The sequence below is a fragment of the Chiloscyllium plagiosum genome, chromosome 3 (genome assembly GCF_004010195.1).
Source record: "Chiloscyllium plagiosum isolate BGI_BamShark_2017 chromosome 3, ASM401019v2, whole genome shotgun sequence".
Lineage (NCBI taxonomy): Eukaryota > Metazoa > Chordata > Chondrichthyes > Orectolobiformes > Hemiscylliidae > Chiloscyllium > Chiloscyllium plagiosum.
The window spans coordinates 10,499,445-10,523,030 of NC_057712.1; the positions used below are offsets into that span (position 1 = coordinate 10,499,445).

At 42.7% G+C, this 23,586-nt stretch overlaps 1 protein-coding gene across 6 annotated transcripts in view; it reads left to right on the top strand.

Moving 5' to 3' along the window:
* Window positions 1–23,586, top strand: part of LOC122540791 (major facilitator superfamily domain-containing protein 2B-like) — an 80,412-nt gene that overhangs the window by 19,106 nt on the left and 37,720 nt on the right. For 5 of the 6 annotated variants that reach the window (XM_043677008.1, XM_043677033.1, XM_043677025.1 and 2 more), the window contains one exon: window positions 5,561–5,685. In XM_043677008.1, the coding sequence (XP_043532943.1) occupies window positions 5,561–5,685 (125 nt within the window). Of the gene's footprint in view, window positions 1–5,560; window positions 5,686–11,572; window positions 11,742–23,586 lie in introns of those variants that run through there. The other variant, XM_043677043.1, reaches the window with a different exon arrangement.

The following is a 23,586-nucleotide window of genomic DNA, read 5'->3' on the forward strand; positions in this document are numbered from 1 at the left end:
TTCATAAGATAGATTCAAGAGGGAGCTGTTTGTGGCCCTTGTGGCTAAAGAGATCAAGGGGGATGGAGAGAGGGTGGGAATGGGATACTGTGATTGCATAATCAGCCACAATCACATTGAATAGTGGTGAAGGCTCGAAGGGCCGAATGGTGGAGTGGGAGGGGGAGTTGAAGTGTTCAGCTTCCACAGTGTAGGGATTCTATGATTCTATGAAGTGACTCTTCATTCATCCTTCACACAGCACCAAGTGTATGGTCAGGTTTTACAATGCACGGAAAACAGGTCACCTTATTTTGCTCCATTGAAATCAAAGTCAGGTGAAATTCCGACAAGGAACACAAGCTTTCAGATATTGCCAATCCACCTTTTTTTGTCAAACCAGCATCTGCAAAACTTTATCTAAGTTCTTACCATGCTGTCATCTTTTGTGTAAGACAGCGCCCACTCATTTTATGAAAATAATGTATTACTCCATGCCATGTGTACATTCTCAAGGCAATGCAGATGCAATAATGTTCTATTTCTATCCCCATGAGTGGACTTTGTTAACAGATAAATTACACTTTGAATTGAGTGATAAATATTATCTCATATTAAATTGAAACCAACCACACTTACAAATGCCCAGACATAGAGCATATGACTGGAGTGTACTTTACTGTAGATGCTGGAAAGGGTGAAATATAAAACAGACAATTCTAGAAATACACAGTAGGTCAGGCGGCAACTGTGGGCAGAGAGAAGGAGAGTCAATGCCTCAGGTTCATAACCCCCACCCTATTCTAATAAAGGGTGACTGAGTTGTGTTTATAACTGCATTTAATTTGCCAGATGTGCTGGGATTTCCAACACATTCTTTTTCTATTGGAGCAAAAAAAAATCTATGTTTGTAAAAAGGAAAGTCATGGTTTAACCAAATTATTGGAGCTCTTTGTAGAAGTAACATGTGCTGTGGAAAGAGGATGCTGTACTGTAATTTAATTTCTAGAAGACATTTGAAAAGCTACCATATCAAATATTATGGTGGGATATAAAAGTTCAAGGTGCAGGGTAACACTAAATGATCAGCTGGCTAACAGGAACAGAGGTCTGGTATAAATGGGTCATGTTTTGTTGACAATATGTTAGATTAGATAATTTACAGATTAGATTAGATTACTTACAGTGTGGAAACAGGCCCTTCGGCCCAACAAGTCCACACCAACCCGCCGAAGCGTATACCACCCAGACCCATACTCCTACATTTACCCCTTCACCTAACACTACAATTTAACATGGTCAATTCACCTGACCTACACATTTTTGGATTGTGGGAGGAAACCGGAGCACCCGGAGGAAACCCACGCAGACATGTGGAGAATGTGCAAGCTCCACACAGAGAGTCGCCTGAGGTGGGAATTGAACCCGGGTTTCTGGCGCTGTGAGGCAGCGGTGCTGACCACTGTGCCACCGTACCGCCCACAATATAATAGGCCTTAATGTTTTGCAATTCATAGAAAAGACTTAGATGAAGGGACCAAAGTTATAGGTGCTACATTTGCTGATGACACAATGATAGGCAAGTAATTGGTGAAGAGGACACAAGGAACATGAAGAGGATTGGACAGTTTTCGTGAGTGGGTAAAGGTCCGGTAAATGGTGTGTAATGTGGGAAAATATGACATTGTATGCTCTGGCAAGAAGAATAAACAACAATGCATTTTATTTAAACGGCAAGAGATTGCAAGCTCTGAGATGCAGAGGAATCTGGGATTCTCTTGAACGTGTATTATAAAAGGTTCGAAATGTATGCAGTTTGGCAAGTGATTAGAAAAGTTAAGTGAATACTATCCTTTCATGTCAGGGGAATTGAATATAAAAGGTTAGGCTTCAGTTATACAGAGCATTGGTCAGGCTACAACTGGAGTTTGTGTAAAGTATTTGGTCTCCTTATTTAAGGATGGATGTAAATGTATTGAAAAAAAAGTTTACCAGAACAATATTGTGAGTGGATTGCCTTATGAGGAAACATTTGACAGGTTAAGCTTGTACCTATTGGAATTTAGAACAGTAAAAAGTGATTTAATTGAAATGTAAATATAAGATCCTGAGGAACCTTGTGAGGTTGCATGTGGAAAGAGTATGTATTCTTGTGAGAGAATTTAAAATTAGAGATAAAATGGGTTCACCCATTTAAGATAGAGATGAGGAGATTTTTTTTTTTGTTTTCAGAGAGTAATGAGTCTTTGGAACTCTCTTCCACAATAGGAAGGGGAAGCAGGGGCTTTGAATCGTTCTAAGGCAAAGTGAGATGGATTCTTTACAGAAAGGAGGCAAAAAGTTCTTGTTGGTGGGTGAGAATATGGAGTAATTAGATTAACCATGATATTACTGAATGATAGAACAGGGAAGGGCCCAAGTCCTGGTCACCAGGGGATGGAAGGGGTTCCAGGTCTGAGCTAAGGAGTTGAGTTTGATGAACGTTGACCTTGCATTCGCCTCTATTGGCATACATGTGGAGCTGACCTCTATTCAGAATTAATGTGAAAGTGGTGGCATGCAATGGTAGTTGTGGGCTAAGCTTACTTTATTTTCAGCTAAGTGCTAGTTACATTGAGTTTTTTTGGAGAATTTTTTACTACAAGGTCTATCAGGTTTTCTCATCATACCTTATCAGTTACACCTCATGAACCACTTAACCCACTCCTATGGTGTTGCACTTGTTCAGTTCTAGCCCCATCCCACCAGAGCAACTCACCACTGTCAGGAATTGACCAGCATCGCGGGTGTCAACTTTAAAAAGCTGCTGTACACCCAAAACTGCCCTGCACAGTCCTTGACATTATCTGCAGACAATATTGAACGATGGAACTGGCTTGAAGGAGCAAGTGATCCCTTGTTGCTCTTAATTAATACATCAATATGTAGATCCATAGAATCCCTACAGTGTGAAAACAGGCCATTTGGCCTATCAAGTCCACACTGACCCTCCAGAGAGCATCCCACCCATCCCATATTTCCCACGGCTAACCCACCTAGCCTGCATAACTCTGGGTACTATGGGCAGTTTACTGTGGACAATCCACCTAACCTACACATCTTTGAACTGTGGGAGGAAACCCATGCAGGCACAGGGAAAATGTGCAAACTCCACTCAGAGGGTGGAATTGAACTTGGGTCCCTGGTGCTATGAGTCAGCAGTGCTAACCACTGATCCACCAGGCCACCATATATACATTATTACATGGCCCCAAGTCTATGTTAACAGGGGAGGAGAAGGGGTTTGGGTCTGAGGAGCTGACTAACTCTGCGTGCAAGCCCCTGGACTGGTATCAGGGGCTGCCCTGGACTTACAATAACAGGAACACCTCAGTGAAGACTATCCCTCATGACCTCACCGTGGACTGTTGGCAAGCAGGACAAACTTCCTGGTTTGTGCCTATACTAAACAGTACAGTAATACGGCAGGGCAGAGGCACCTGAAGGGCCATTAACTCAGTGAAAGATACTCTTCAGTCTGCCCAAAACTTGTTGGCCTTCCAGAGCAAGGAGCTGACCCTGACCAAGTGTTGCAGACTGGCACATTTGGGGCAGCTGCCACCAAAGCACAGTGGGGAAAGGCCACTGTCTGAGGTCTTCCTGCTGAAGGTAAATTGGAGTCCATTCAGTTATTGGAACCTCCCACTACCTCAAATATATGTCAATATAATCTTGCAGAAGTAAGAAATGCCTTGGGTTTGTTTGTTGCTTAGAGTCATACTCCAATGTTTGTTTGTCCGTTCATATGCTACTGTTCAGCACTGAACTGCTTCAGTGACCATGTATGTATGTGAAGATATTTTTATGAATAAAGTATATTTTTGAAATTTAAAAAAAAACCTCTGGTGGAGAGGGGAAAGTGCAAGGTGGGAAGACAAGGAGGGAATACTGTGACCAACCAGGTATGCTCCAAGTGAGTGTGCACATAGGTAGCAAGTGATTAGACCAGGCCTACAGATTGGTGCAGTGCATTAGCTGGGAGCATGCACCTGAGCATGCACTTAAAAATGTGTTGCTGGAAAAGTGCAGCAGGTCAGGCAGCATCAAAGGAACAGGAGAATCGACGTTTCGGATTCTCCTGTTCCTTTGGTGCTGCCTGACCTGCTGCGCTTTTCCAGCAACACATTTTTAAGCTCTGATCCCCAGCATCTGCAGTCCTCACTTTCTCCTGAGCATGCACTGTCAAGAATCATTTTACTGATGTTTTGTCTTTGTGGAACAATTTTCAGTGATTGATTCTTTGAAATAAAAAGTAATTTAATTGCAATGACAGTTGCTGGTGCTCTTAATGTTGAGATAAGCCTCACTGGATTTCTCGCAGAATCGTGCCAAAAATCTCACCTTCACCCATTTCATCCAGACATGCGTGTGTGTGTGTGTCTGTGTGTGTGTTTGTGTATGACTCAGTATGTGTCTGTGTGTGTGTATTTTTGTGTGCTGAGAAGTGTGTTTGCATCAGAGTTGATAAATTTGTGAACTCACATACACGCAGACACACGCACACACCCATGCACATATATCCACACACACACCCATACACACACATACACACATCCTTGCGCATGCACATACACATGCATTCAGAAAGACAAGACAGACACACCCATGCACACCTACAGAGGTGAACCACTTCAGTTAGAAAGATAGACTGCAAACAGTGTGACTGTTTTCCTTGGAGAAGACCAGGCAAAGAGGAGACCTGACAGAAGTTTACAAAATCATGAGGAGTCAGGACAGAATAAGTAGGGATAGACATTTCCTACCCTTCTTTAAGAATCAACAATGCGAGGGCAGTTTAAAACAGTTTTGAAAAGAAGCAAACATTAGAAAGCACTTTCACACATGGGTAGTTAAGGCATAGAATTCGCTACCTGGACATGTAGTAGAGGCAGGTTCAATTGAGGAATTCAAGAGGCCATTAGGTGATTATTTGAATCAAAATAATATGCAGGTTAATGCAGGAGAATGGTTGTGTCATGTTGCTTGTTTGGCGAGACAGTGCAGGTACAGTGGCCTCTCCCTGCACCATTATAGTTCTGTGATTCTTCAATAAACTCTCACTCCAGCTTCATACCCACAACCTCTTCTCCTCCTCTTCCTGGTATAGACAGCTTCTTCCCCCCACTGCAGGCACCTTGATGCCCAACAGACAACCTCTCCCTCAAAGCCTCTCTTGCCCTTTGCCGATTTGTGATGGCCCTCCGTGTTCAAGCCTCAGGCTGAATGAAGCCTCTAACCTTCACACTGTTCTGTGTTCACCCAAATGTAGACTGTTTCTAGCGTCATACAGCATGGAAGCAGACCCTTTGGTCCAACTTGTCCATGCTGATCAAATATTCCCAAACTGAACTAGTCCCATTTGCCTGTGTTTGGCCAACATCCCTCCCATATTTGCTGTTGATAGCAGAAGTTATCATTTCCCTTTCACTGTGATAAAGTGAAAAATGAATGCCCTGCTTAGCCCAATCCTGTATTTCTATTTTGTGAGCTGAAATACTGTATTCTATTCACAGTTAAAAATATCTTTTGTTCTTGTTTTCAGATATCTCCATTTCATACTTCTTTTATATTGTTCTTTGGAAGAGTTTGTGATGCTGTCACTGATCCTGCTATTGGTTGCTTAATCTGCAAAAGCAAACGGACAAAGATTGGGAGGTTAATGCCATGGTGAGTAAGCTTTATACACATTTTGAAACCCTAGCTCCGTGGTGAGAACCATTTACTGTTGCCACACATTTGGAGTGTGTTGTCAAAAAGAGCTTTGAGATCCCACCACTATTTGGAGTGCTACAGTCTTAGAGAAATTAAATTAAATAGATAACCAGGGCAAAAGGAAGACTCAGATTGAACAAGGGGTAGTACTCTCTTTATTATTCTCATTTGGTGGGCCATGCACTCCTGATATACTCAATTAATACAGAAAGATGGAATCTTGAACACCTATTTTGGGTTTTCTTTAAATTATGAAATGCAGTCTGGGGCCAGACATATATCTTCCATGGTGTGAAACTCATGTTTTAGAGTGGGCTCATTATGACCCTGGAATTTGTGCTTTGCAAAACACCTTGATGTGTGTGCACTGGGCGTTTACATGTTTTGTGGGTCTACATAATCAGTGGCACCTTTCAATGTCAAGTCGGTAGTATGGCAGAACTTCACTCTGTCAACATAGAGTCCATTTAAATCAAACAAGTTATTGAGGTTGATCAAGCTGTACCACCACCTTCTGAAACAAATGTATTATATATATATATATATATAAAATATATATAATATATATATATAATAGAGAGAGTCATACAGCACGGAAACAAATCCTTCAGTCCAACTAGTACATGTGACCATGTTCCCAAACTAAACTAGTCGCACCTGCCTGCATTTGGCCCATATCCCTCCAAACCTTTCCTATTCATGAACTTATCCAAATGCCTTTTAACTGTTGTAGCTGTACCCACTTCCATCACTTGCTCAGAAAGTTCATTCCACACTTGAACTACTCTGTGTAAAAACTCTGCCTCTTGTGTCTTTTAAATCTTTCTCCTCTCACCTTAAAAATACACCTCCTAGTTTTGAACTCAACAACCCGAGGAAAAGATGCTTGCCTAAACTCCTCAAAATTTTATAAACCTCATTAAAGTAACCCTTCAATGTCCTATGCTCCAGTGAACAGAGTTCCAGTCTTTTCAGTTTATTTATAGAACATAGAACATTACAGCACAGTACAGGCCCTTCGACCCTTGGCGTTGCGCCACCCTGTGAAACCAGTTTGAAGCTCATCTAACTTTCTCGTCCATATGCCTATCCAATGACCATTTAAATGCCCATAAAGTTGGCGAGACCACAATTGTTGCAGGCAGGGCGTTTCGTGCCCCTACTACTCTCTGAGTAAAGAAATCAGCTCTGACATCTGTCCTATGCCTATCACCCCTCAATTTAAAGCTATGTCCCCTTGTGCTAGCCATCGCCATCCAAGGAAGAAGGATTTCACTGTCCACCCAATTGTTATCTTATATATCTCAATTAAGTCACCTCTCAACCTTCTTCTCTCTAACGAAAACACCCTCAACTCCTTCAACCTTTCCTCATAAGACCTTCCCTGCATACCAGGCAACATCCTACTAAATCACCTCTGCACCCTTTTTAAAGTTTCCACATCCTTCCTATAATGTGGTGACCAAAACTGCATGCATTACTTCAAGTGCAGCTGCACCAGTGTTTTGTACAGCTGCAGCATGACCTCATATTTGCGAAACTCAATCCCTCTACTAATAAAAGCTAACACACCATATGCCTTCTTAATAGCTCTGTCAACCTGGGTAGCAACTTTGAGAGATGTATGTATATCGACGCTGAGATCTCTCTGCTCATCTACACTACCAAGAATCTTACCATTCACCCAGTAGTCTGCATTCCTGTTACTCCTTCCAAAGTGAATTATCCCACACTTTTCTGCATTAAACTCCATATGCCACCTCTCAGCCCAGCTCTGCAGCTCATCTATGTCCCTCTGTACCTTTCAGCTCAGCGATCAATGTGGTTTTCACCAATTTCCTCATTTCCCCTTGCCCGGTTCCCAGACTCATTCCTGATTAAGGGCTTTTGCCCTAAGTATTGATTTTTTTGTTCCTTAGATGCTGCCTGACCTGCTGTCCTTTTCCAGCACTACACTCTAGGCTCTAATCTCTAGTATCTGCAGTACTCACTTTCACCTATGTCCCTCTGTAACCTACAACATCGTTCGGCACTATCCACAACTGTACTGACCTTAGTGTTGTCTGCAAATTTATTAACTCATCCTTGTATGCCCTCATCCAGAACATTTATAAAAATGACAACAGCAGTGAACCCAAAACAAATCCTTGCAGTACACCACTAATAACTGAACTCCAGGATGAACATTTACCATCAACCACCACCCTCTGTCTTCTTTCAGCTAGCCAATTTCTGATCCAAACCACTAAATCACCCTCAATTCCATGTCTCCATATTTTGTACAGTAGCCTACCATGGGGAATCTTATCAAACCCCTTACTGAAATCTATATACACCACATCAATGACTTTACCATCATCCAGCTGTTTTGTCACCTTCTTGAAGAATTCAATAAGATTTGTAAGGCACGACCTACGCTTTCCAAAACCATGTTGACTATCCCTTATCAACTTATTCCTATTGATTATAAATCCTGTCTCTTATAATCCTTTCCAACACTTTACCCACAACCAAAGTAAGGCTCCCTGGTCTATAGTTACCAGGGTTGTCTGTACACCACTTCTTGAACAAGGGGACAACATGTGCTATCCTCCAGTCTTCTGGTACTATTCCTGTAGACAATGATGACATAAAGATAAAAGCCAAAGGCTCGGCAGTTTCCTCCATGGCTTCCAAGAGGATCCCAGGATAAATCCCATCCGGCCCAGGAGATTATCTATATTCATACTTTTCAGAATTGCTAACACCTCCTCCTTGTGAACCTCAATCCCATCTAGTCTAGGAGCCTGTTTCTCAGTATGCTCCTTGTTTTTTTCCAGTGTGAGTACTGAGGAAATCATCATCATTTTATTATCATCTAGAAAGGAATAATTTGATTAGGGACAGTCAACACGGTTTTGTGAAGGGTTGGTCATGCCTCACTAACCTTATTGAGTTCTTCGAGAAGATGACAAAACAGGTGGATGAAGGTAGGTGGTAGATGTGGCATATATGGACTTCAGTAAGGCATTTGATAAGGTTCCACACAGTAGGCTGTTGCACAAAATATGGAGTTTCGAGATTGAAGGTGATTTTGTGGTTTGGATCAGAAATTGGCTAATTGAAAGAAGACAGAGGGTGGTGATTGATGGGAAATGTTAATCCTGGAGCTCATTACCAGTGGAGAGCTGCAAGAATCTGTTTTGGTGCCACTGCTGTTTGTCATTTTTATAAATGATCTGGATGTGGGCGTAGAAGGATGGGTTAGTAAAATTGTAAATGACACAAAGGTAGGCAAAGTTGTGGATAGTGCGGAAGGATGTTGTGGGTTGCAGGGGGACATAGATAAGGTACAGAGCTGGGCTGAGAAGTGACAAACAGAGTTTAATGCGGAAAAGTGTGAAGCAGTTCACTTCAGAAGAAGTAACAGGAATGCAGAGTACTGGGCTAATAGTAAAATTCTTGGCAGTGTAGATGATCAGAGATCTCGGTGTCCAGGTGCATAAATCCCTGGAAGTTGCCATCCAGGTTGATAGGGTTCTTAAGAAGGCTTATGGTGTGTTCGCGTTTATTGATAGGGGGATTGAATTTCGGAGCCATGAGGTCATGCTTCAGCTGTACAAGACACTGGTAAGGCCACACCTGGAGTATTGCGTGCAGGTCTGGTCACCGCATTATAGGGAGGATGTGGAAGCTTTGGAAAGGGTTCAGAAGTGACTTATGAGGATGTTGCCTGATATGGAGAGAAGGTCTTACAAGGAAAAGTGGAGGGAACTGAGGCTATTTTCATTGGAGAGAAGAAGGTTGAAAGATGACTTAATCAAGACATATAAGCCAATCAGAGGGTTAGATAGGTTGGACAGTGAGAGCCTTTTTCCTTGGGTGGTGAAGGCTAACACAAGAGGACATAGGTATAAATTGAGGGGTAATAGATTTACGACAGATATCAGGAGTTGTTTCTGTACTCAGAGAGTAGTAGAGGCATAGATCGGCCTGCCTGCAATGTTAGCAGACTCGCCGATGTTAAGGGCATTGGACATACGTATGGATAATAATGGAACGGCGCAATTTAGATGGGCATCATTAATTTCACAGGTCAGCACAAAATCAAGGGCTGAAGAGCCTGTACTGTGCTTTAACGTTCTATGAAAAATATTCACTTAGCGCTTCCCCTAACTCCTCTAACTCCACACACAACTTCCCATGACTGTCCTTGGTTGGTCCTAATCTTAGGTAAAAACAATAACTGCAGATGCTGGAAACCAGAGTCTAGATTAGAGTGGTGCTGGAAAAGCACAGCAGTTCAGGCAGCATCCAAGGATTAGGACCCTTAGTCCTAATCTTACTCTAGCCATTCTTTTATCCCTTATATACCTATAGGAAGCTGTAGGGTTTTCCCTGATCCTGTCCTCCAACAACTTCTCATGTCCCCTCCTTGCTTGTCTTTTGGTCTTTCCTAGCTACATTGTAACTCTCAAGCACCCTAACTGAGCCATCACATCTCATTCTAACGTAAGCCTTCTTCTTCTTGACAAGAGATTCAACTTCCTTAGTAAACCACGGATCCTGTGCTTGACAGCTTGCTCCCTGTCTGTCAGGTACATACTTCTCAAGGATCCGCAGTAGTTGTTCCTTGAATAAGCTCCACATTTCAATTGTGCCCACCTCCTTCCTTCCTCATCCTATGCATCCTAAATCTGGTTTACACACATTGTAATTGCCTTTCCCACAGCTGTAGCTCTTGCCCTCCAGTGTATACCTATCCCTATCCATCACTAAAGTAAACATAACTGAAATGTGGTCACTATTATCAAAATGCTCACCAGCTCCAAATCTAGCATCTGGCCAGGTTCATTTCCCAAATCTAATGTGGCCTCACCCCTTGTTGGCCTGTCTACATACTGTATCAGGAAACCTCCTGCACACAATGGACAAAAACTGGCCCATCTAAAGTACTTGAACTATAGTATTCCCAATCAATATTGGGGAAGTTAAAGTCTCCTATAACAAGTACCTTGTCTCTCTCACTCCTATCAAGAATCATCTTTGCTATTCTTTCCTCTAAATCTCTGGAACTATTCAGAGGCCTATAGAAAAATCCCAACAGGGTGACCTCTCCTTTCCTGTTTCTAATCTCAGCCCATACTACCTCAGTAGAGGAGTCCTCAAATGTCTTTGCTGCAACCGTAATACTGTCCTTGACTAACATTGCCCGACCCCCACCTCCTTTACTATTTTCTCTGTTCTTACCAAAACATCTAAATCCCAGAACCTGCAACAACCATTCCTGTCCCTGCTCTTCCCATGTCTCTGAAATGGCCACAACATCGAAATCCCAGGTACAACCCATGCTGCAAGTTCACCCACCTTACTCCGGATGCTCCTGGCGTTGAAATAGACACACTTCAAACGTATATTTTGCTTGCTGGTGCCCTCTTGCAATCCTGAAACCTTATTTTGGACCTCCCTACTCTCAACCTCCTCTATACTCCAACTACAATTTAGGTTCCCAACCTCCTGCTGAATTAGTTTAAACCTACCCAAAAGCATTAGCAAATATCCCCCCAGGACATTGGTACCCCTCTGGTTCAAGTGAAGACTGTCCTGTTTGTAGAGATCCCACCTACCCTAGTTATCCAAGAATCCAAAACTCAATTATCCAAGAATCCAAAACCCTCCCTGCTGCACCATCCCTGTAGCCACGTATTCAACTCCTCACTTCCTATTCCTCGCCTCGCTAGCAGGTGGCACAGGCAACAAGCCAGAGATAACAACTCTGTTTGTTCTCGCTGTAAGCTTCCACCCTAACTCCCTGAATTTCTGTCTTAAATCCCCATTTCTCTTCCTACCTATGTCATTGGAGCTGATGTGGACCACGACTTGGAACTGCTCCCCCTCAAGGATCCCGAAAACACGATCAGAGACATCATGAACCCTGGCACCTGGGAGGGAACACACCAACCAAGAGTCTCTCACCTTCCCACAGAACCTCCTGTCAATGCCAGAGACCTGTGGCCTATTGCTTACCCCTGGTAAGTCATCTCCCCCCCCCCCCCCCCAACAGTATCCAAAATAGTATTCTTGTTATTGAGAGCTGGGGAAAAGGTAGCAAAGAGTACAATAGGTGAATGGGGATGGGGGTGACGGTGATAGGTCAGAGAGGAGGATGGGGGAAGGTAGCAAAGAGTACAATGGGTGGATGGACGTGGGGATGAAGATGATGGGTCAAGGGGGAGGGTGGAGCAGACAGGTCGGAAGGGAGATTGGTAGGTAGGACAGGTCATGTGGACGGTGTTGAGCTGAAAGGTTGGAACTGGGGTGAGGTGGGGGGAGGGGAAATGAGGAAACTGTTGAAATCCACATTGATGCCCTGGGGTTGAAGTGTTCCGAGGCGGAAGATGAGGCGTTCTTCCTCCAGGCATCTGGTGGTGAGGGAACGGCGGTGAAGGAGGCCCAGCACCTCCATGTCCTCGGCAGAGTGGGAGGGGGAGTTGAAATGTTGGGCCACGGGGCAGTGTGGTTGATTGGTGCGGGTATCCCGGAGAATGCTCCGGATGAAGGGCTTTTGCCCGAAACGTCTATTTTCCTGCTCCTCGGATGCTGCCTGACCTGCTGTGTTTTTCCAGCACCACTCTGATCTAGATCTGAAACTACTCCTGTTTATCTTGACTCCATTTGTTGACAGTAGCTGGATGTCATGATTCATGTTCCCTGGTCATCAAGAACTGTCAGATGAAACTGTCACGCTTGTGTGAGATTTGTTCCCACTCTCACCGAGCACCCTTATGAATAAATTGTCAGGTTCTGAGAAGTTATTCAGTTTCACTTGTTGAAATTGCTATTGGCGTATTAATCAGTTTACAGGAAGTAAATGTGATAATATCTCAACCAGTTAGGTGTTTTTGTTTGACACAAGTCCTTCAGGTTCTTCAACACTGTGGCCACAAATGAGAAGCATGAGCAGTCTAAGTTGATTATGCACAGAATGTAAAGCTCACCTATCTCAATCATATCATGTCTCTATGGAAACAGTTGTCCCGTACAACAGACATGAGTGTCAATAAGGAAAAATTCCACAGATAATATATGAATTAGACAGAAAGCGAAGCTGAGAGCATAAACAGGGCATGCAAATGGAAGATTATCAGATAAAGACCAGCTAACAACTGTTACTATGCTAGGGATGAATAAAAGCATTGGGGAGAATTTTATTAGGGCCTGAACAATGTTGGATATGGTGAGAAACATGACAGAATCATGTGAGAAGTCTGATGAGGCCTTTCTCAGTAAAGGGAACAACTCACTGTATCTTCTAAGCAGGTTCCAGGTTTAAAGGTGAGATTCTCACTAAAGGGTTAAGGAGGATTATTGTTCGTCTATGACCTTGTTAACTGCATATCGCCCCTTAATAATAATCAGCTTCTCATTTTACCAGCTGTCCGTGAGCAGATGAGACACCGAGAATTCTCAGTGTGGCTGTCAGAGCAGCCATCTAGTGTCCCCAGCTCACTGCTTGCACTGAACAGCCCCCAAAACAGCATCTCAGGGCACAATACACGGGCGTCAGATACAGTCCTGTCTGTAGTCACTGGCATCTGATATTTGCCAATGCCTCAGGCTCCTCATGGCACCTCTCTCATCCAGAGGAAAAGACAGAAGTTATACATAACTCTTTAAATTGTCTTGCATTGGATCCAGAAAGATCACCGAACCCAGTCTAAAATCCCAAGTCACTGAACTACAGAATCTGTACATGATTGACTGTATGTATGAATCTCACTAATGCTTTGTGTGTGTGTGTATGCGCGTCCGTGTGTATGCGCGTCCGTGTGTATGCGCATCCGTGTGTGTGTGTGTGTGTGTGTCTGAATTGGAGTTTTATTTTATTATTTTCAAGTAATCGCATAAAGTGTATAATAAATCCCATTCCCTTTTCTCCTGGGACTTCCAAGAAAGCCTGTTTGTGTCTGTCTGTTGGATTCACAGCACCTAAACAGTTAAACACTTGCTAAGTATTAAATTCTTTTGGAATTGCCTGTTGCTGACTATTGAGAGGAGAACCGGGAAGGCACCAATCCCCTTACCTGGATGTAACAAGGGTGCATTACATTGTGATGCATTACTGTAAATGCCTCTTTCTAACCTGAAATATTTTAACTAACCTTAAGAAACTGGACCAGAGTAGGCCATTGAGCCAAGTGAACTCGCTGACTGTTTGGTAACATTAGACAGACCAGATTGTGTTTTCCTCCTCTCTCCACAAGCATCTCAGCGAGTCTGACTCTCACTGCAAACCCCAGGTTGTTTCCTCTGCCCTGAAGCTCTTAATCTTCCTTCCCACTTATCCGCTCCACCCTCCTCTCTGACCTATCACCTTCATCCCCAACCTATCCACCTATTGTGCTCTTTGCTGCCTTCTCCTTAGCCCCATCCCCCCTCCCATTTATCTCTCCACCCTGGAGGCTCCCTGCCTTCAGTCCTGATGAAGGTCTTTTTCCCGAAACATTGATTTTCCTCCTCTTTGGATGCTGCCTGACCTGCTGTGCTTTTCCAGCACCACTCTAATCTAAACTCTGGTTTCCAGCATCTGCAGTCCTCACTTTTGCCTAGTTGATCTTAACCTTCCTGCGAATCCTCTTGCAAGGATGCCTACCTTGAAGAAGTTCTCCTCTCTCCACAAGAATCTCAGTGAGTCTCTCTCTCTCACTGCAACCCCCAGGTCACCTCCTCTGCCCTGAAGCTCTTAATCTTCCTTCCCATCTATCTGCTCCACCCTCCTCTCTGACCTATCACCTTCATCCCCATCCACCCATTGTACAGATTGCAGATACTGGATACTGCATGGACCAATGCCTCCAAACCATTAAGTTTTATCTGTGTCTCAGAACTTATTCTGGATAAACTTAATTTTACACTGTGGTGATATATAATAAGCAATATCAGGGAGTCTACTCATTATATAATCTCCTGAGGCTCATTCATAATACAATAAATCTGGTAAGGTGTAGGTGCCTGCTGAGATTCCCGAGGCAATGTAGCAGGCTTTCTCTTGGCCAGTTTGGCTGATTGTGTCCTGGCTAGGTCCCAGCAGGTAAAAGCAGTCGTTTAAGTATGGCATTTATGCATTTGCAGGTGGTTCTGTAACAAACATCAAGCAGCCATATAGGAGATACAGACCATCAAATATGTGCTAAGGTGTGCTTGAATATCACTCAAACCTGTATTATGTCAGACCTAGAGTCATAGAGCTGTACAGCGTAGAAACAAACCCTACAGCTTTATGTAGATGTGACCCACAAAATTGATAGTTTTGGGCATGGAAAATGGACAATATAAGGTGCAATCTCACCTGAAAAATAAACTTCGTCTTCTGCCACTGTTCAGTAACTGGTTAAAAACTGAACCTATAACTTAGAATGCACCCAAAAAGGGAATAAGGCATCTGACTGTGTCCAAATGCAAACAGACTTCTGCAAGTGCATGTTCGTATAACGAAGACGTCAGCGATTCAGATTTCTGCATCTTGAGTTATAAGATTTGATCTGCTTAATGCAGGATGAATGAGCTATTGGTTGTACCGCAGCCCAGGTCTCTGATTCACTATCATGCTCAGCGTGGCCTATTCAAATGACTTTTCTAGGAAATGTTGGAATGATTTCTGATGGAATCATCTGGGCATGAAACAGCAGAATTGACAGCTTTAATCGCAACATTCCAGGAAATTCTGGGTAAACACTCAACATTGAGATTGTCTTACCATAATGAGCATTCTTAATGAAGATTGAGGGAAAATAAAAGGCGAGAAATATCCATCCTACCCATTGGAAAAATAGATCGTGTAAATATGTATAACCACACCCTGCCAAAGTGCTAGCCATTTCCCTGGATCTGCCTCAGCCATTTTTCTTATGTATTTATGGCATCACTGGCTAGGCCAGCATTTACTGCCCATTCCTAATTGCCCAGAGGGCATTTAAGAGTCAACCACATTGCTGTTAGTCTGGAGTCACATGTAAACCAGACCAGGTAAGAATAGCAGTTTACTTCCCCAAAAGGCATTAGTGGACTGGATGGGTTTTCCCAACAATTTCCTGGTCATCAGTTCTAGATTTTTATTGGATTCAAATTCCACCATCTACCGTGGCATGATTTGAACCTGGGTCTCCAGAACATTACTCGGATCTCTGGATTAACAGTCCAGCAATAACACCACTAAGCCATCGCCTCCCCTGTGAAGGTGTTGGAATAATGAAAGGATACATGGCATTGTGTGACTCCAGTACAGCATCTTGTGAGGCAAGGAATTGACAGCTGTTGTATTGTATGCTGTGTAAACATTGTGTCACTGCGTTGTTACTGTTTAATTCATATTCCGGTATGTGTTATTGCAGGATGCCTGAACATATGTTTCAGCTGAATCAGAATAACATGCTGTCCATCACGTGAACTCCTTTTTAACCATCTGACTATCCTATATGACTCTTGATTATCTGGAAGAATTACAAGCACTTTGGGATTGCAGGACTGAGAACTATAAATAGATTCCACTGGTCATACAAACAAAATTGTTTTCAGTTGTTTTTGCAATGTCTCCATGATCGTGTCCTTTAAAGTCTTCACTTTACATACATACTGGTTTTTTTTCAAAGGAATTTTAATTAGTCCACATTACAATGTTTTTTTATTTCCCAAAGTATGTTATTGGCAGGACTCGTTACACCATAATTTTGCAGCCAAATTGCAGCGTGTTAAAAAACCAAAAATATTGGTGATCAAAATATAGTAAAGTATCAGCATAATTCAAGCAAACAGTTCTGCATGAGAGTTTGATGATGGGAAATTAAAACAATAAAAAGAGAGGAAGGAAAATTTGAAAGAAATGATTGAGCTTGAAAAGAACCATATGGGTTAAACTCAAGACAGAATAATTGCTGTGAGTGAAGGAAAAGATCTAATCTCATGTAGATGAATTGTTGGGGCTGTTATGGTGCAGTGATAGTGTCCATGCTTCTGAACCAAAAGGCTTGGGTTCAAGTCCCTCCTGCTGCAGAGATGAGTAATAATATCTCTGAACAGGTTGATTAGGAAAAACATGTTGAATTTAAAAAAGATCTAGATGAATTGTCGGGGTTCTTATAATGCAATGGTAGTGACCCTACTTCTCAGCCAAGAGGTCTGGCTCATGTCTCACCCGCTCCAGAGGTGTGCAATAATATCCCTGAACAAGCTGATTAGAAAATAGCTGGAGATTAATTGTGTGCTGGGACAGATGCTTTGTTCACAATGATAATCAGAAAGGATTAACTGTCCTTGTAAACAATGTGACATACCATATTCTGCTCATCAGCTCCTTGTGCAGTGGTTGGCACACAACAAGTTTTAATTCTGAATGATTGACAGCTCAAAGGTCAAAATCCTTTTGGCTTAATTAAATCCTGGAGAAGATTCTCGAGGTTGAGCTCGAGGTGCTAGTGGAGCAAATTGACGCTGACCACTGGTATGCAAACAGAGGCACGGAGTGAAAATGAACCATGTTAATTAAGGGCCCAGTTGCCCTGATCATGGTTTTTCTTGGCTCAACGTCAACAAACTCTATAATTAAAAATGCTGTCATCGATGGCCACAGACAACATCGAAAAGATCCCAGTGGAGCACACCTAGCGCCTGCTTCTCTTTATTGTCAAGCATTTTCACCAGCAGAGCCTAAAATCCTACAGCCTGCATTTATACACAGCAACCTTGATTATCCAAAAGCTATGGATGGGGAGTATTTTGTTCAGATAATCGAATGTTTGGATAACACACTTTACCCAAGCATGGAGACCTTGAGATCATGTTCGGATAATCCAAAACTCAGATAACCGATGTTCGGATAACTGAGGTTGTTCTGTACATGTGAACTGCCTGATACCATTATTCCTGCAGATGTCTGAAATATATCGCCAACAGATCTGGCTGTAGCTCAAACGCATTTGAGATTACTCACTGTTACATTATTAAATTATTCTGCAAGAGTTAGGAACTATCTTGTTATGCTTATGTATACAGAATTCTTTTATGTATTGTAACCTCATTAAGATTGTTAATTTTGGATCAGCACTGAACCATTCAGATGTTCTCTTTACATGCCAATGGTCATCTCTCACAACTGCATCACAGTCAGCACATGAAAACAACTTTATATCACTTCCCAATTTACAACATCAAAAATTGAATATTTCTTTCAACACAGGAAATAGGGTGCCATTATTAATCCTGGCCATTGTGATCCATCTGCACGTGTGCAACTTTACCATGGTCAGATTATCCACTGATGGTTTTCTCAACCGTTAAGGAATAAATCTTCAGAGGTTTTACAGCAGAAAGGAGAGAATGTACCCTTGTTTTATTTCTAAACAAATAAAGAGAGGGAGGTTGGACAAAACAAACAAAGCATTTCCTATGAAGTTAAAAAAGTTAAATGAGGAAGTTTAAGGTTTTTTAACTCACCTGTAGGATGTGGGCATCACTGGCTGGTCAGTATTTATTGCCCGTCCCTAGTTGCCCTTGAGAATGAGGTGGTGAACTGTTTTCTTGACCCGTTGCAATCCACGTGCTGTAAAGAGACCAATATTGCATTTAGAGAGAGAATTCCAAAATGTTGACACAGCAAGCCTAAAGGAACAGCATTAGGTTTTCAAGTCAGGATGGTGAATGGCTTGGAGGAGAGCTAGCAGGTGGTAGTACTCCCATTTATCTGCTGCCCTTGTTCTTGTGGGCTTGGAAAGTGAGATCAAAGCATCTTTGGTGAACTCCTGTAGTGCATCTTGCAGATAGTAAATACTGTTGCTACTGAGTGTTGGTGTAGAGGGAGCGGATGTTTTGGATGTGATGCCAATCAAACAGGCTGCTTGGTTCTGGATGGTGTCAAGTTTCTTGAATGTTTTTGGAGCTGTACTCATCCAAGCAAGTGGGAGAGTATTCCATCATGCTCCTGACTTGTGCCTTGTAGATGGCTTTGGGAAGCCAGAAAGTGAGTTATGTGCCACAATATTCCCAGCCTCTGGCTTGCTCTTGTAACCACTGTATTTATGTGGTGAGTCCAGTGAGTTTCTGGTCAAAGATGTTGATAGTGGGGCATTCAGTGATGGTAACTCCATTGAATGTCAAGGGGTGGTGGTTAGATTGTCTTTGATTGGAGATGGTCATTCCCTGGCATTTTTGTGGCATAAATGTTACTTGTGGGCGGCACGGTGGCACAGTGGTTAGCACTGCTGCCTCGCAGCGCCAGAGACCCGGGTTCAATTCCCGCCTCAGGCGACTGACTGTGTGGAGTTTGCACGTTCTCCCCGTGTCTGCGTGGGTTTCCTCCGGGTGCTCCGGTTTCCTCCCACAGTCCAAAGATGTGCAGGTCAGGTGAATTGGCCATGCTAAATTGTCCGTAGTGTTAGGTAAGGGGTAAATGTAGGGGTAGGGGTAGGGGTAGGGGTGGGTTACGCTTCGGCGGGTCGGTGTGGACTTGTTGGGCCGAAGGGCCTGTTTCCACACTGTAAAGTAATCTAATCTAATCTAATCTTGCCACTTGTCAACACAATCCTTAACACTGTCCAGATCTTGCTGCATTTGAACCTTCATCTACTGTATCTATTGCACCTGATGTGGTCTCATGTACATTGGGGAGACAGGATGCCTACTTGCTGATCATTTCAGAGAACATCTCTGGGATACCCGCACCAACCAATCCCACCCCCTCCGCCAAGGACATGCAGGTTCTGGGCATCCTCCATCGCCAAACCCTTACCATCCGACACCTGCAGGAAGAACGTCTCATATTCCACCTTGGGATGCAGCAACCACATGGATTCAATGTGGATTTCACAAGTTTCCTCATTTCCCCTCCCCCCCACATTATCCCAGTCTCAAGTCTCCAACTCAGCATCGCCCTCCTAACCTGTCCATCACCTTTCCAACCTATCTGCTTCACCCTCCTCTCCGACCTATCACTTTCTCCCTCACCTTCATCTACCTATTGCACTCTCAGCTACCTTCCCCTTAAACCCCACCCCCCTACCATTTACCCCTCAGCCCCCTGGCCCACAACCCTCATTCCTGATGAAGTGCTTGTGTCTGAAACATTGATTCTCTTGCTCCTTAGATGCTGCCTGACCTGCTGTGCTTTTCCAGCACCACACTCTTGACTCTGATCTCCAGCGTCTGCAGTCCTCACTTTCTCCTCTGCATTTGAACCTTGACTGCTTCAGTATCTGCTTCAAGTTTGCTGTGTCAACATTTTGGAATTCTCTCTCTGAATGCAATGTTGGTCTATCTATAGCATGTGGATTGCAGCGGGTCAAGAAGGCAGCACACCACCCCCTTCTTAAGGGCAACTAGGGACGAGCAATATACTGGCCAGCCGGCAATGCCCATGTCCTACAAGTAAATGTACAGTGCTGAACATTGAGCGATCATCAGTCAACATCCCCACTTATGACCTGATGGAGGGAAAGGCATTGATGAAGCTGCTGAAGATGGTTGAGCTTAGGATACCCCCTGAGGAATTCCTGCAGGAATGTCCTGGAGCTATTATGGTACACCCTGCAATGTTGAATGTTTAATGTGTCCAGTGTTTCAAAGTTTCAAATAGATCAGAAACAAATGCAAACATTGCTGGAAAAGCTCAGCAGTTGTGGCAGCATCTGTGCAGAGAAATCAGAGTTAACGTTTTGGAGGTCCAGTGACCCTCCCTCAGAACTTTCTAATATATGTTTTCTATCAACCTTAACTAATGGATGAAAAGGTGACAAATCACTGATACTGATCTCTCAGTAATAAATCTACAATAGTCTGAGGATTTGGTTTATAAATATTCTCCAATATTGTGCATTGGTGTGCAGTACTCCATCTAGTGGTGATACTTGGTTACTAATGCAGCCCACCAAAGCTAAGTTTACAGGTTACTTGCATCTTATTTTTCTAGAACCCTTGTTCTGTTCAAATTGCTTTCTTGTTTAGATGCTTAACTATAGTGTTTACACTCTAAAAGTAATATTGGAAAACTGCTGAATGTGCATTGTGCTTCATATGCACTCATTGTTTCTGTTATGAGTCACACAGCACCAGGTTATATCCAACAGGTTTATTTGGAAGCACTAGCTTTCGGAGCACCGCTTCTTCATCACCACCTGATGAAGGAGCAGCACTCCGAAAGCTAGTGCTTCCAAATAAACCTGTTGGATATAACCTGGCGTTGTGTGATTTTTAACTTTGTCCACCCCAGTCCAACACTGGCACCTCCAAGTCATTTCTGTTTAAAGCATCACAAAGGAGCTATATAAAAGACTGTTTATCCAAAACTCCTGAATACAATAAAACTGCATAAAAATAAGTGTTCAGAAAATATTGTAATCCCTTGGACTGACTCTATTTTTGTTGTTTTCACATATTGTACCCTCAAGTCCCTGGAAATCGTGTCATGGCTGTCTGATGGGAAACAAGAGAAATCTTTGGAGATGATGGGAAAGATAGTTAACAATAGCCATGTGCACCAGCTTTCTGGGGCTTTGATCAAGTTGTGATGGGAAATTGGAAATTCAGGGTCAATGTCTTCTTGGCGTTTTGAGTCTGACTGCTTCTATTATTCAACTTGTAAATAAATCTGACCATTACAGTTCCCTGTCAGCATTGATCTACCAGTTCGAATCATGACTTTGTGACATTCCAATGCACATCTTACCAAATAAAATACTTTTGCAAGTGCAGTTACTGTTAGAATGTTTGGCATTTCCCAGAAAACATAGCAAATTCATATTTAATTAATTCAGTGTCATTGATGCAATTAAAGTGCAGTTCTTAATTCCTCGGGCTCTATCACATTCCTACAGTGCTAAAGTCTCTAACTTTAGTTCATAGGAGATTTGTTTCACAAATACAACTTTATAGACATGGGAACAAAGCAATTTGTTGAAAGAGCATCTGAATTGTAATTCTTTAGAATACCAGAGTTTGCAGTAGATGTAGGGTGCAAAACCATATAAAGAACCATAGTTTGAAATTAATCAGCTGGGAAATCAGTGAAGTTGGGAATGATAGGTAAATGTAGAACTAATTTTGTTCTAAATATCAAATAAATCTTTATATAAGTACTTTTAGATAAATTAGCTCTGAACTGACAGGATATTTCCCAGTGAATGCGTAACTCCATTTTCGAGTGTGGTATTTTTAAATCATCAGATACAAGGAGAAAACTGAGCTTATAATGAAGTGTTAATTCTAAAAGCTTAAATTTGGCCTGGTTTAGTTTTGCTAAGTTTAAGTCTAGTTAAATTTATACAAGGGGTGCTTTTGTTATACAAATTGAAAATGGGGATGGACATAACACACAGGGGGCAGAATTAATATGAAATAAAATACTGATATTTTTATAAATTATATTTCGAAAATATCTTGTCCTCACATCTGGTGAATGAATTGAATTATTAAATCATTGTTTCCTTAATTGTGAATTTCTTTTCTGAAATATGTCCATTGTTGTTGTATGGATAAACATTCTATGTTTTGGCCTCAACTACTTTCTGTGGTAGCAAATTCCATAGGCTCACCACAGTCTGGGTGCAGAAATTTCTCCTTATCTTAGTCTTAAATGGCTACCCCATTTCCTTAGACTGTGACTCTTGGTTCTGGACTTCCTTGTCATCAGAAGAACCTTCCTGTGTTTATCTAGTTCTGTTAGAATTTTATAGGATTCTATGAGATCCACTCCCACCACCACCACCAGCCCTCCCCCAGCCACGCCGCCCATCATTTTTCTAAACTCCAGTGATTATAATCCTAACTGATCTAGTCTCTCCTCCTGCCATCCCAAGTATCAGAATAAACTTTTGTTGTACTCACTCCACATCTCAAAATTATTTCCTGAGATAATGAGACCAAAAATGGATCACAATACTCCAGGTGTGGTTTCAACATGTCCTTGTACAAATGCAGAAAGACATCCCTAATCCTGTACTTGAATCCTCTTGCTGTGAAAGCCAACATACCACTTGCTTTCTTGACTGCCTGCTGTACTTGCATGCTTACTTTCAGGAACTGGTGTACAAGGACACCCAGGACCCATTACACCTCCCCTTTTCCCAATCTATTGTCATTCGGATAAGGATCTGCCTTGCTGTTTTTGCTACCAAACCCCATATTTATCCACATTGTACTGCATCTGCCAGGCATTTTCCCACTCACTCAACTTATCCATGAAGCATCCTCGTCACAGCTCATCCTTCTCACTCTGCAAGCCTGGAGATACTACATTTAGTTACCCCATCTAAATCATTAATATATATTGTGAATAGCTGGCGTGCAAACAATGACACACGGGGTACCCCACAAATCACTGCCTGTCACTCGGAAATGCACCCCTCTATTCCTACTCCTTGTTTTCTGTTCTGTATCCACGTCAGTACACTACTACCAATCCCATGGGCTTTTATTTTCCATGCTAATCTTTTATCTGGGGCTTTTCAAAAGCCAACTGAATGTCCAAGTAAACTACATTCCCTGGTTCCCCCTTATCAACTCTGCATCTTTGAAAAATCCAAGTAGACTTGTCAAAGTTTGTGAGAAGATTGTAGCTTGGGTGCTCGTTGCTGTGGTTCTGTTCGCCGAGCTGGAAGTTTTTGTTGCAAACGTTTCGTCCCCTGTCTAGGTGACATCCTCAGTGCTTGGGAGCCTCCTGTGAAGCGATTCTGTGGTGTTTCCTCTGGCATTTATAGTGGCCTGTCCCTGCCGCTTCTGGTTGTCAGTTTCAGCTGTCCGCTGTAACAAACACATCGACCTGGACCGGTCTATGTGTTTGTTGATGGAGTTTGTGGATGAGTGCCATGCTTCTAGGAATTCCCTGACTGTTCT